Below are 12,870 nucleotides of genomic sequence, written 5' to 3'. Positions count from 1 at the left end.
TGCTAATCTATATTTTACATGTGATTCTATAAATCTGATCTTTACAATAGCTTTACTTTTTTTTAGATTCACACAAGCCTAACTGACGTTTTGTAGGCAGGTTGTTTTCATCTAAGGTGAACCACAAAAGGGAAATGAGGGATGAGGTCTTTGGCAGCGAGATCAGGTCCTGGCGAACAGGAAATTTCATGAGCTATTCGGCAGGGACTTTTTTTTCCGTGCTGTTTCATGTTACGTCCCCAGCTCTGGTATTTTGCTTGTGTTTTGTAAGCAGGGCACCATGGAGAGTGACAGCGTACAGTCACACACATCACAATGTGCACTTTGTTTGCCCCGAACGCACTTGTCATGCTCTGTACAGTCACTGTGAAGTCTCCCTAGATTTTAAAGGACAGACCGCGGAACAGGCAGTACTGGGTTTTTTTTCTCCTTGTCTTTTGGCTACCCTTTCATAAAGAGAGGGACTTTGTGGTAACCTCAATCTGTAGCTGACATTTTAAGTGCTCCTTTTAAAAGGATCGCTGGGCTACTCAGGAGTGTAGGTGCCAAGTCTCTCCATCTCCCTCTGTCAGCATTCCCAGCCCAGAGCAGCCCGGGTGGAGTTTTGCACCATAAGGACTCTTTTTTTTTTTTTTACCCTCTAGAGGACAGAGCACAAGAGGGCGAGTGTAGTGGAAAGTGGGCTGGACTGGCGTCTATGTGAGAGAGGTCAGGTGCTGCCATTGGTGTGGGGGGGGGGGGGGGGGGGGTGGGGTGATGGCAGAACATCCCAACTGGAGTTATTTTAAGTGTCTCTCTGGGCTCCTTTTGATCACATTCCCCAAGGATTTGTAAGGCTTTTCAGCACAGACAGAGAGAGCTGCTCACAGGCAGAGATTTACCAAAATCTTGTGTCTCGCCATTCAGGTGGCGAGTTAAACAAGGGCGGGTTGCACACATATGTATTTTCACTGGTGAATCTACTCTTAGACATACTTATAGTTTACTTATATAGTACTTATGACCCTTGCTGTTTAAGCATCACTCAGGTGAACTGTTCTAGCGGTATGCACTAATATTGAATTATTTAAAGCATTCATAAGACACAGCGACATACATTCATTCATAAGACGCAATGACATTCATTTGCTTGTGTTGTACTCTGCCTTACTTGTAAGTCACTTTGGATAACAGCATCTGCCAAATGAATAAATGTAAATGCGAATGTAAATGTCATAAACAAAGAGTTTTGGGTTGGTTGGAACAACACAATGTATACACATTCTCAGCCAGCATTGTTTTTCCCTCATGTGGTGTCATATTTCAAAAGCCATGGTGGTTAAACACAACCTTGTCAGCATGCTCATTCAGAACCTTGTTCTGTTCTCTACAGATCATGATCGAGTTCTGCCCTGGGGGTGCGGTGGATGCAGTGATGCTGGGTAAGAAGGAGTTCTGCATGAATTGCAATGTTTTCACTGTAATTATCATCCGGTCTGGAGGGATTTCCCCTCAGAGAGGCTGACTGTTTTCATAACCGTTGACCGTCCCTTCGTCCTTTTCCGTGCTGTTGGTTTTGCACCTGTGGGCACGGCTGGTAATAACGCAGCAGAAGTATGTCTGAGGAAATGGCTTTCAAAGAGAATTGGAGGTGATGTCATGTGAAATGTATCTGCCTTGATGCGGTCCCTTTCCCATGAACACAGACAGATCCAGATTATGTGGAGCACAAACCTGTACTGTGCTTTTTTTACCTTTTCCCCTCCCTTTCCTTTAATTTAGTATTTGTCCTGCATACAACCTTTCATTTACCTTTACCATTGTTATTGTCTAATTGTCATTTAGCAGATGCTTTTATCCAGAGCAACTTACACACATGTAGATTACATGTAGGTTACAATTTTTATCCATTTATATAACTGGATACTTACTGAGGAAACTGTAGGGTAAGTATCTTGCCCAGGGGTACAACAGCAGCAGTAGCAGTACACCAGTGGGGAATTGAACCATCAACCTTTCGTTTATGAGCCCTACTCCTTACCACTATGCCACACTGCTGCCCATTTACCTCCATTGGTACTTTTTGTTCCTAAAATGTAAGACACTAGTAGTAAATGATGTTTTTTTTTTTATAGTGATGGCAAGACCTGACCACACATTTTACATTTACATTCATTCATTTAGCAGACGCTTTTATCCAAAGCGACTTACATAGGTTACAGTTCTTTACAATGTTATCCATTTATACAGCTGGATATTTACTGAGGCAATTGTGGGTTAAGTACCTTGCCCAAGGGTACAGCAGCAGTGTCCCAGCGGGGATCGAACCGGCAACCTTTCGGTTACGAGTCCTGCTCCTTAACCACTATGCTACACTGCCGTGAAAATCTGTTTTCAGTCACAAATGAAAGCAAAGGCTTCGTTTCACATACTCATTTAGAAACAAGAGAGGCACACCCCTTGTGCCCATGAATGAATGGGGATCTCCCCTGGGGAAGGCGAGGCCCCTGTGAACACTCCGTGTGTCGCCCCCACAGAGCTGGACCGGGGCCTGATGGAGCCGCAGATCCAGGTGATCTGCCGGCAGATGCTGGAGGCGCTGGCCTACCTGCACAGCATGAAGATCATCCACCGCGACCTGAAGGCCGGGAACATCCTGCTCACCCTGGACGGGGACATCAAGCTGGGTGAGTGCCCTGGCTCGGAGCCCCCGCCCCCTTGTTGCCGTGTCCCGTCGCTCCTGTGAGTGCTGCTCAGCCCTCAGTGGGGTCCACACCATCTGCTTGTATTCCCATCGCTCAGGAAGTGACTTTAAGTAGAAATCCTGCCCCACAGGACCTCTGAAGCAGTGGAGCTCAGTCAAGGGCCAGTGAATCGGTCAAGTTAATGTGTCCATAGAAAGGTCTGTTTTGTGACTCACACACACACACAGACATGCACACAGATGCACACACCAACAGGTGGATACACACGTGTCTGTTGCACACACACACACGCACGCACACACACACAAAGCAGAGCCTTCCCCAGAGCATCTTGAAATGATTATATGCAAGGTGTGAGGGGAATTTTCTCAGGCCCTCCTATGCAATGTGTCCTTTCTATGGTGATTTATGGAGTTTGATTGAATTAAATGGTCCTTCAGTTCTCAGTGCATTCTTAGCTTGGCCTGTGCACCTGGAGTAGAGCCGTCTTTATCTGAATTGCGTTAACTGTGACTTTCCAAAAACGGCCGCATTGTGCGTCCTATAATGACTTTTCAAAATGTCAGGCCGAGTGGGAGGCAGAAAGAGGATTAGAGTCCGGCCTGAGACGAGAGCCGCTCTCATGGACTTCCTGAAACGTCCCAGTGAACTTTTAAAGACTGAGATCTCCCCTGTCAGCGAGCCATTCGGCCAGACTCCACAACAGGCTGTGCGAGGAGAACCTGCCCAATCCCATGTTTAACAGCTTCCCTGCAACGCCTCAAATACTTTTACAAAGACTCAACAAAGTGATTTAACGCGCTGGGGCAGTGTCGGGTCACTTCATAAAACCGTTTTCGAAAATTTGCCCTCCCCTCTTATCCTCCCTTCATGGCCGCTCAGGTTGAAACGGGAGGTATTTGTTTGGCCCCTGCTTTTCAGTGGCAGTGCAGAGCCTTGCTTTTCAGTTGACAATTTGAAAATACACTTGTAGGGTTTTTCATCCTGTTGGCCAAGCATGCTTACAGTTCTGTCAAAGGCACTTCACTGGAGTCTTTTCATTGGGTTGACAGCGGTCCTTCTCAACTTCCTTACCTAGAGAATTGAAGGTCACAAAATGAATAAAAAAAAAGCTTGTGCTTTATACACAAGTACATTCTTTATTTGCTTTGCAGACCCTTATCCAAAGTAATTTACACAGCTTACATTTTTGGTATCGTCAAATTATAAACTTGTCTATTTCCAGAAACATTTCTGGTTCAGCACCTTGTTTGATGGACAACAGCTGTGTCCTGTTTGAGCTTTGAACCAGCAACCTTTCCAGCTGGTTCATTAAATGCTGTGCTACACTCTTACCCACAATCCTCTTTTGAATTTAAGGTTGGTTGTAATAAGGCTGTCACAAGAAATATCCTGAAGAGACTTGCAGAAAAAAGCAGAATTTCCTGGAGAAGCTGGATTGTGTCAGGAGAAATGAACTGTCAGGATAGTGTCAGGGGGACAGACTCTGCATCACTCAACAATGATGTCATGGGAGTTTAGCAGGGACCCTGCTCACCTGTGAATAATGGTCAAATGGACTGGTACATTGCATAGTCTCTCCATCTGCTATCCTTATTCTGAAATGATAGATGCCACCTCTTTCAAAATGCTGTTCTGTTTCTGTCTTTACAGCGGATTTTGGCGTGTCTGCAAAAAACACCAAAACCTTGCAGAGAAGAGATTCTTTCATCGGGACACCATACTGGTCAGTAAAGCGTGTAAATATAAGCCATCACTAACATCACTGTATGACTTGTCCATGTCAGCTGTGGTACTGACAATGACTGGCTCTTGGCTCCCCGGTGGGACTCGCCATGATGCCTTTAGCTTGGTTTTCCACTGCTGTATATCTGTACCCCTAGAAAGCCTCTCCAGATCCCAGATGTCTGTCTGGCTTACGGGCAGGATAGTCCTCTCTAATCACTCGCAAAGCCGTCACATCTTGGCGCAACACTGGACCTTGTGCTTTAATGAGAGCTGAGCTTTGGAGCACTCCCAGTGGAGATTATTCATTAATCATTCACCAAAGGAAGGTGCTGGGGTTCACTCAAACAAACCCTTTCATTGCCAGACCACAGAAGCACACTAACCACATGCTGACTGCACACTCCTGGTCACACAGCTAGAAAACTGCAGTAGTGCAGTACAAGGTAACTTCGTCAACTTAATGAGGAGTCAACAGTATTTGCACCAGTCCGAAGGCGGTTACTTCCATCTTGCTTTTCTCTGTATCCTGTCGTTCTCAAAATCTTATGCTGTGCGTGTTACAGTGTCGAATGTATCTGTTGGCCTTCATGTGAGGGAATCTGTGTGAAGGAAATGGTAATGTCTCCTGGGATTCGAGCCCACCAGATCAGGACAATAAAAAGTACATTTACATTACTATGATTTAGCAGATGTGCTTACCCAGAGGGACTTACATAGATTACAGTTTTACATATGGTCCATTTATACAGCTGGATATTTACTGAGGCAATTTTTTGGGCAGTGCCTTTTGGTTACAAGCCTGCTCCTTACCACTACACCACACTGCTACCTTTGTAGTTTTCACTTGCTGTATGTGTTGCCTCTGCATTGAACACTGTGATGAATGGATGTATGTGCAGATGGAGGGGCAGGTGTAGGGGTATGTGGAGGGCCTTTACTGCAGTTAGGTGGGGTCCTGGGACTCACCTTTGCCCTGTGTGTTCAAGGATGGCTCCCGAGGTGGTGATGTGCGAGACCATGAAGGATGCCCCGTACGACTACAAGGCCGATATCTGGTCGCTGGGCATCACGCTGATCGAGCTGGCCCAGATCGAGCCCCCGCACCACGAGCTCAACCCCATGAGGGTCCTGCTGAAGATCGCCAAGTCCGAGCCGCCGACGCTGGAGCAGCCTGGGAAGTGGTGAGTGCCTGGCCGGCCAGGGGAGCCAGGGCTGTGGGGCAGAGCCACACCCCTACTATCACCTGTACAAGGAGACACAGAGCCGGGAACTAAATAAGCAACAAATATGGGACTAGAGGACTGTGAGCCTGTGATCCTAGTGCCCCCTGAGTAGACAGAGGGGTAGAAACGTAAGTGCAAGAAGGCAGTGTGTTATTTGCATTGCTGTAGCTGACCTAATCAGTTTCATTACAAAGTATGTTCCATCATTCAGCAGATGTGAAAACAGAGTTATTCCCCAGTGTCAAAAAGAATGTTCTGGATGAAGAGTGTGTTGGCAGCGAGAGCTTTATTTGTTGAAGGAAATTTCTTCTCATTTAAGCTATATTTAATCTACACTCAAGCGCTTATTACTTAGGCATTGTTAACCAATTGGTTCTGGATTCCTAATCGAGCTCCACGAATAATGTATCGTTTAGTTGTCTTGCAAAAAAAAAATAAAAATAAAATCTCATGTTCCACTTTGATTTAATGCGCCAACAATTGTGTTGAAGGTCACGGGAGTTTAAGGATTTCCTGAAAAAATCATTGGATAAGAATCCAGAGACCCGGCCAAACACAGCCCAGCTCCTGGAGGTAATGGAAGATTTATAGTGTTTTCATCAGCCACCTTCTGACAGCTCATGTGCTTATGGTGTGTACACTGCATGTTTTTTATAAATAAGGGTACAGGTTCCTCAGACTTAAAACCATGATAGAACCACAAATGAAGCTGGTTTTGAGAATCAGTTTAATGGTTTTATTATTTTCTGTGGTTTAGCTTGAAAATACCGTTAGGTAGAGTAAGGTGAAACACTGTGCTGAAATGTGGAAACAGCCACAACTTCCTGTTCAGGTGTCAAAGCAAAAATTGAATAAAGAAAAACTAAAGTGTAAATGTACACTGTGGTTTTCAAACTGTTCTGGGAACTACATGTTTGGCCTCTGCATCCTCTAAAAAAGCCTTATGCCTCTGTATGGTGGGAAAGAAACGGTTTGTCTTAGACCTGTTCACTTGATAACTGTCAATACCATTGATGGCAGTGCTATATGAATGATTTGGTGAGAAGAAGGGGTTGTCGCTATGCTGGAAAAATCCCATTTCTTTTCTCACGATCATGTGATCTAGTGTGAGGCAGAGCTATCAAACAGCAATGACCTTTCAGTCAGGCCAGTTCTGTGCACATTATTGTTTTATTGTAAAACAGAAAGAATTGAGGAGACACTGAACCCTGGACTCAATAGACACTTGTTCTGTACTGGGATTTGGGATTAAATTAACAAAGTAACACTTGTACCCATTTTAAGTAAAGTTAGAGGCATTTGTGATTGACCCCAGGCTTGAATTTCTGTGTGTGTGTGTCTGTGCATCAGAAGAGCATTCTCACTGTGGCAGAGTATAGTTCGTGGGGAGTCACTTTCCGATTGCCATAGCAGACTCCTTGCGGGTATATGAAAACAGTCCTCCTTGCTCTCGCTGAAACTATCTACCTTAGTGGCAATTGCACGTTGGAGCTGTACAGTTTTTCCCTTGTGACATCATTGCCATGGCTACCCTAGCTCGGTTTTACGTCTGGGACTTCCCATGCAAGCGGAACAGTGGGGTGAGACTTGGTTCTGCGAAACAAATGAGCAAGCACACTGTGTTGGTGTGAAATCAGTTTGTGCCCTTCTCTGGCGTTCTACGGCTAGCACCGTTCTGGGGCGGGTTCTGTGGATGAACTTTGAAGCCGCCCCTCTCTCTCAGCTGTGCTCCAGTTCATGCTGGAGCTCCACATGTCACAGCTGGAGCACATCTGTACCCTCTTTCCGGAGGTAGCGGACCTTCAGCGCGCACGTCATAGCTCAACATGCGACGAGCGTTCGCGGTTAACCCTTTCACGCCCCGCAGCAGGCCGAGCACGGTCGCCGGGCCCGGAAAGTGAGGGCAGTTATGAGAGTATGTGTTTCCTCACAGCTTCACTGTCCCCTGCATGTCTGGCACAGTCACCTTGGAGAAGCTGCTGACTGTTCCAGTTTGTGGGGAGGCTGGACGCGGGCCAGCGCAGCTCCAGTGTCCTGTCCAGTGTGACGGTAAACACCTCTCTGCAAGGCCTGGTCCGAGGGGATGATGCAGGATCTGAGAGGATTTCCTGAAGGAAGCTGTTGTGCACAGCGTAGGCTCACAGCAGGCCTCGGAGAGGAGCCTCTGACAGAGCTGCGCCGAGGCTTGTGGGTAGAGCTCTCGCCCTGCACAAAGCGACAGGCTGTTCAGCTCAGCTGAGGTTTAGTTTGTGGTTTCCGGCGCTATTTGCCGACGGAGGGAGTCTGAGCATCTTAATAACTGAGGAAATACTTGATTTCATACTGAGTACTAAAATATGCAGTGGATCTAGGAAATACTTAAAAGACATGTATGTTTTAATATTAACAAGTCCAGTTCAAAACACTTGACAAAGATTAAAACTTGCAGAAACCTGTGCTCACAGCCAGGCCGAAGCATGACAGTTTTCTATGTCACTCAGGCTAGTGGCTTGATGTGCTGAGGTGGTTCCTTTGCTGACTTGATTAATTTCAGTCACTGGAGAAGATGAAAGGTGTTGTTAGTGCGGTCTGCATGGGTGAACCTGAATGGCTTTCTGCATGCATGAATCACTTTCACGAGGGTGACCTGTGCCAGCTGTGACAGGTATACTGTCCCCGGCACGAGCCGACCTGAATAATATATAACCATAGCATTACCTGACCGCCAAACCACTGGCTGTGCACGTGTTCTCTAAACCTTGTTGGAATTTTTTGTTCCCCTTTTCAGAAAACTTTCGTGAAAAATTTACGTTGTCACCACAACACCTTCTGCATACTCTGCGCACTCTACTCCAGCATGCTGTTATCCAGAGTGACTTACACAGGTTACAGTTCAAATATCCAGCTGGATATTTACTGAAGCAAGTGTGGGTTGCCCAAAGGTACAGCAGCAGTGGGGAGCAGAGGGGAATTGAACCAGTAACCTTTTGGTTACAGAGGATAGGTGCGTCTTCCTGATGTTGTCCAGTCAACTCATAGATCCCCAGATGGGTCTCAGGGTATGGAGAGTGGTGTTACAAGGGAATCCTGGCTGACATCCACCCGTGCCCCAGTGGAACAAAGCCATGTTCTTCCGCTGCTGTGGGCTCTTGCTTGCTGTTAGCAGATGACATTGCTTGAACCAGCTCCTGAACTGTCTGAGCCACTCAGGAGCCCTCCTTGATAGCAGTTAACTCTCCAACTTAGTGTCGATTTAAAAGAACCATATAACTGTACTTGTGTGTATGTGGGGTTTTTTTGTTTTTATTGTAACAAAGACTCATGAACACAAATGAGCACACTCACAGGCATGTTTTCACTCTTGTGCTTCTGTTTTGTGTATTATTGAGGTGAGGAGCTGAGCTGGTGAAGAGTAGCCTCAGAGGGGGCCCAGATGGCAGTTTGTTTTTCTGCTCCAGTGAAAGTCCCCCTCTTTCCTGCTCTTTCCCTTTGCTCTTTGCTTTTTCGAGTTGTCCTGACGTTTCTCTAACCCCCCCTCCCACAGCACCCCTTTGTTTCCTCGGTGAAGACCAATCGTCCGCTGCGAGAGCTGGTCGCCGAGGCGAAGGCTGAAGTCATGGAGGAAATCGAGGACAATAGAGAGGAAGGAGAGGAGGACGACACGGCCGAGCTCACATCTGTAAGGACCGTTTCTCTGCTGTCTATCTCTCTGTCTTCCCCCCCCCCCCCCCCCCCCCCAAATCTGTCTCCCTCCCCTCTCTGTCCGTCTCCCTCCCCCTCTCTCTGTCACTGTCTGTCCCCTCTCTTTCTCTGGTTTGCTCTGTCTCTTTCTCCTTTCTCTTCCTGTCTGTCTCCCTCTTCTCATTTTCCTTTCTCTCTCTCTTTCTTCCTCTCTCTCACTCTGTGTGGGAGGAGTGGGCCTCACCATTAACCCCTGTGGGATCTGTCTCTCAACAAAACAGTATTCCATCACTGACACAGACTTTCTGACTCCCTTATAGGGAATCTTTTTGGATGTATTTTTGGAACTTTCCTTCATTTTCTATTGAGGTCATTCAAAAGGCCATTTCCCTGTTCAAAGCAGCATTGCATTTGGTCATCCTTTTCCGAGTGAATTTCTGCCCTTGTTTGTTAATTAGCACCATTTCAGTTACCTTGCATGTCAAAAATGGCGTTTCCTTAATGTCTGACTGCGAATGAAACGAGTGCATCCTCTGTGAGCGAGCTACTTCCTGTGAGCAGTCAGGCAGTCACTGGAGTGTCTGGGAGGGGTCATTAGACAGTAGCACCCAGCGGTGTTGTGTCGGGGTGTGACGTTAACACTTTGCACTCGTGCAGAGGGCTGGAGCTAACACAGCTGCTTTCACACACTGCCTCCGCTTACAGCGCCCCGTACGCTCATGCTCGCGCGCACACACACACACACACCTACTCGCACATTACCTCCACTTACATCCCTCTCATACACTAACAAACACACTACCCCTGGCTTTGCACATTACATAACACTAACCCTCTAACTCTGTCCATCCCCATAACACTAAACCTCTAACCCTGTCCGTCTGCATAACATACATACCCTACCCCTGTCTAACACTAACCCTTTACCCCTTCCCGTCACACAGAGAAGACCCAGTTACACTGCCTACTACTGCATAATTGGCCTCTAACCACGTCTATCAATCTATGTCCATAACACCATCTACCTTCTACCTACCATTGCCTGTACCCCGAGCACGCGCACACACACACACACACACACACACACACAGAGGTACATTTCTGAGTGTACACTTCTGAAGCACTGTAATGCTGATTGTACAGTACTGAGACTAATGGAGTTTCTGCGGAATTTTCTGGCCGTTTGCGCAGAAGGCACAAACACGTACTGTTCCAGCTGCAAACACTCACGCTCACACGAGCGCGGAGGCTCCTCTCTGCAAACCGATAGGGTCAGTCTGAATTTTCACGCTCATCGCAAAATGCCTCAGAGTCTTCAAGCCGCGTCTACTGGGCCGCTGAATTACGAGCCAACAGCACATATTACTGTTACAGCACATTTTTACACTCGCATATACCTTTAGATTTTAACTGTTAAAATTTTTTTTTATTATTATTATTTTAAGATCAACTGCGATAAACTACTTTAAAATCAAACTATTCCTGGGTGTATGGGGGTGAGGTCTAGAGGGTTCCAGTGAGTGCTACTGCACCAGCACAGACAGGAACAATGTTACACCCACTCCGTCAGCCCACAGGGTTTTTTTTGTTTACAGAGGAGAGCTAAGGTGTATGAAGACACAGTGATGTCAGTAGCATCTAAAGTGGATAAGGAGTCATTTTTATCTGGACGACACTGAAAGGGGACACATTCGCTTCTGTTGACAAAGGAAGGAGTAACCTGACCATGGCCTTTCTCACTCTTGGTGCTAAAAATAGACGTTGTTTGTCCAGTACACAAATATCAGTTGACAGAAGTCACTGGCCTGCGTCTGTAGAACTTTTCTCTGTGCCGTCTCTAGAAAAATGTAACAATTGATCACGCATATTTATATTTATATATGATGGGTGTATCTGTGTGTGTATGTGTATGTAATACACACAGTTGCATGTACACATACTGTGTACACATACATATACAAATGTGTTACATTACACTCATTTAGCAGACACTCTTATCCAGAGTGATTTCCAGCACAAGAGAACAGAAGTGTATCTATTAAAGGTGAATGACCAACAGTGTGAGACCAGGCTAACAACACTCCCAGACCACTGAGTGTGAGCATAACACTATTCAAGCCCTACCATAAGTTAAATGCATACATGCAGGCTCACGCACGCGCACTCACACACATACACAAAGTCACCAGTCCACACTCCCCTGCTTACAGGTTCTGTATCTCAGGTCGTCTTTGCCACATTGGCAGGCAGGACCTGATGCATCGGCCCAGTATTTCACAGAGTGCTGACAGCCTGAGGAACTGAGCAGGTTTCATTCCTGCACTCTGCTGTTGACAGAGGAAGACAGAGTCCAGTCCAAACTGCTTTCCCCTTAATTCCTGCCATCCCGCCATCTCCCCAGCAAAGTGACTCGGTAGCAGGGACCGGGCCCCACCAGAAGCAGCTGGCCCAACGCAGAATACGCATGTGTAAACAATGCGTTTCTTCTCTTGGACGAAGTCCAGTCCCCCCGTGGTATTAATAGCCGTGGACCGTTCCTGCTGTTGTGGAGAAATCTTCAGGAGGAGGCCATAAAAAAAGGTCACACGGTCATTAGGACCGCTGATGAACATGGTTTGTTTACACTGGCTTCTCCCCTTGTGATTGCGTAGATAAACAGAATTGGCACTTTGGTTATAAGTGTTATTACATTCTTATCCCCAGTGGGGAATGAAGGAGGGAGAGGCCGGTTTGAGCTAGCACAATTGCATTCTTCCAAAGGTCAAGGTTTGCAACATGTGATGGGGGCCAAGGGGACTTTAGCACCAGCTCTGAGACACATACTTAGGTGGTGTCTGTAAGATTCCTCTCTGCTTCTTCACAGATGTGTGTGCTAATGATTGAAAGGAAGTACTGTACTGAAAGGGAGGACCTCACTATCCGGAACTGGTAGTGGTACTGGTATCTCTCCCAGCTAGCTTGTACCTCATCTAGCAAACTACTGAAACTTTGTCATGCAGTGCTTCTGACATTGCCGATTCCTTATATGGCTATTTGCTTGTATTTTACTCTGCCACATTTTGGATAAAAGTGTCCTGCAAATGAATAAATGTAAATGTACTGGAACTGCGATAGGCCGGGTGCTCAGCCCTCTTTTAACAATGTCTCTTCATCCCCCAGGCCCCAGGCAAAGATCCCTCAGAAACCAGTCAGACCAGTTTGGAAGGGGACCATCCAGTTGACACGCCTGCCAAGCCCCCGCTGGAAGACGGCAAGCCCCCTGAGGAAGGCCCCCTCAAAGACCCGAACGACAAGCTGCCGAGCGACAAGATCTCAGACGAAGGCATCGCCATCGGCGACCCTGACAAGCCCGAGAGTGAGACATCCGTCAAGACCTCCAGCTCTGACTCCGGGATCGAGGACGGGAAGAGCACGCCCACTTCCGATGAGGGAAAACCCGTGGCCACGCCCGAGTTGGAGGTCCCGCCCCCTCTGGCGCCTGTCCAGGACGCCGACCCAGAGCCGGAGAAGCCTGGCGATGCCGATGGCCCCGTCGTCCCGATGCCCGCCGGCCTGCCGCTGATAGAGCTGAATGG

The 12,870-nt window shown here is 47.1% G+C and overlaps 1 protein-coding gene across 1 annotated transcript in view; it reads left to right on the top strand.

Annotated features, from left to right (window-relative positions):
• The window catches only part of stk10 (serine/threonine kinase 10), a 40,954-nt gene that overhangs the window by 17,289 nt on the left and 10,795 nt on the right, over nt 1–12,870 (top strand). Inside the window, exons 3-9 of the mRNA XM_036524813.1 lie at nt 1,373–1,421; nt 2,517–2,666; nt 4,338–4,410; nt 5,399–5,593; nt 6,127–6,208; nt 9,159–9,293; nt 12,455–12,870. The exon at nt 12,455–12,870 is cut by the window's right edge and continues 205 nt beyond it. Coding sequence (XP_036380706.1) covers nt 1,373–1,421; nt 2,517–2,666; nt 4,338–4,410; nt 5,399–5,593; nt 6,127–6,208; nt 9,159–9,293; nt 12,455–12,870 — 1,100 coding nt within the window. The remainder of the gene's footprint in view (nt 1–1,372; nt 1,422–2,516; nt 2,667–4,337; nt 4,411–5,398; nt 5,594–6,126; nt 6,209–9,158; nt 9,294–12,454) is intronic.

Source organism: Megalops cyprinoides, chromosome 3 (genome assembly GCF_013368585.1).
Source record: "Megalops cyprinoides isolate fMegCyp1 chromosome 3, fMegCyp1.pri, whole genome shotgun sequence".
NCBI lineage: Eukaryota > Metazoa > Chordata > Actinopteri > Elopiformes > Megalopidae > Megalops > Megalops cyprinoides.
The sequence above is the reverse complement of the archived record's forward strand: the minus strand, read 5'-3'. Positions and strand labels throughout refer to the sequence as shown.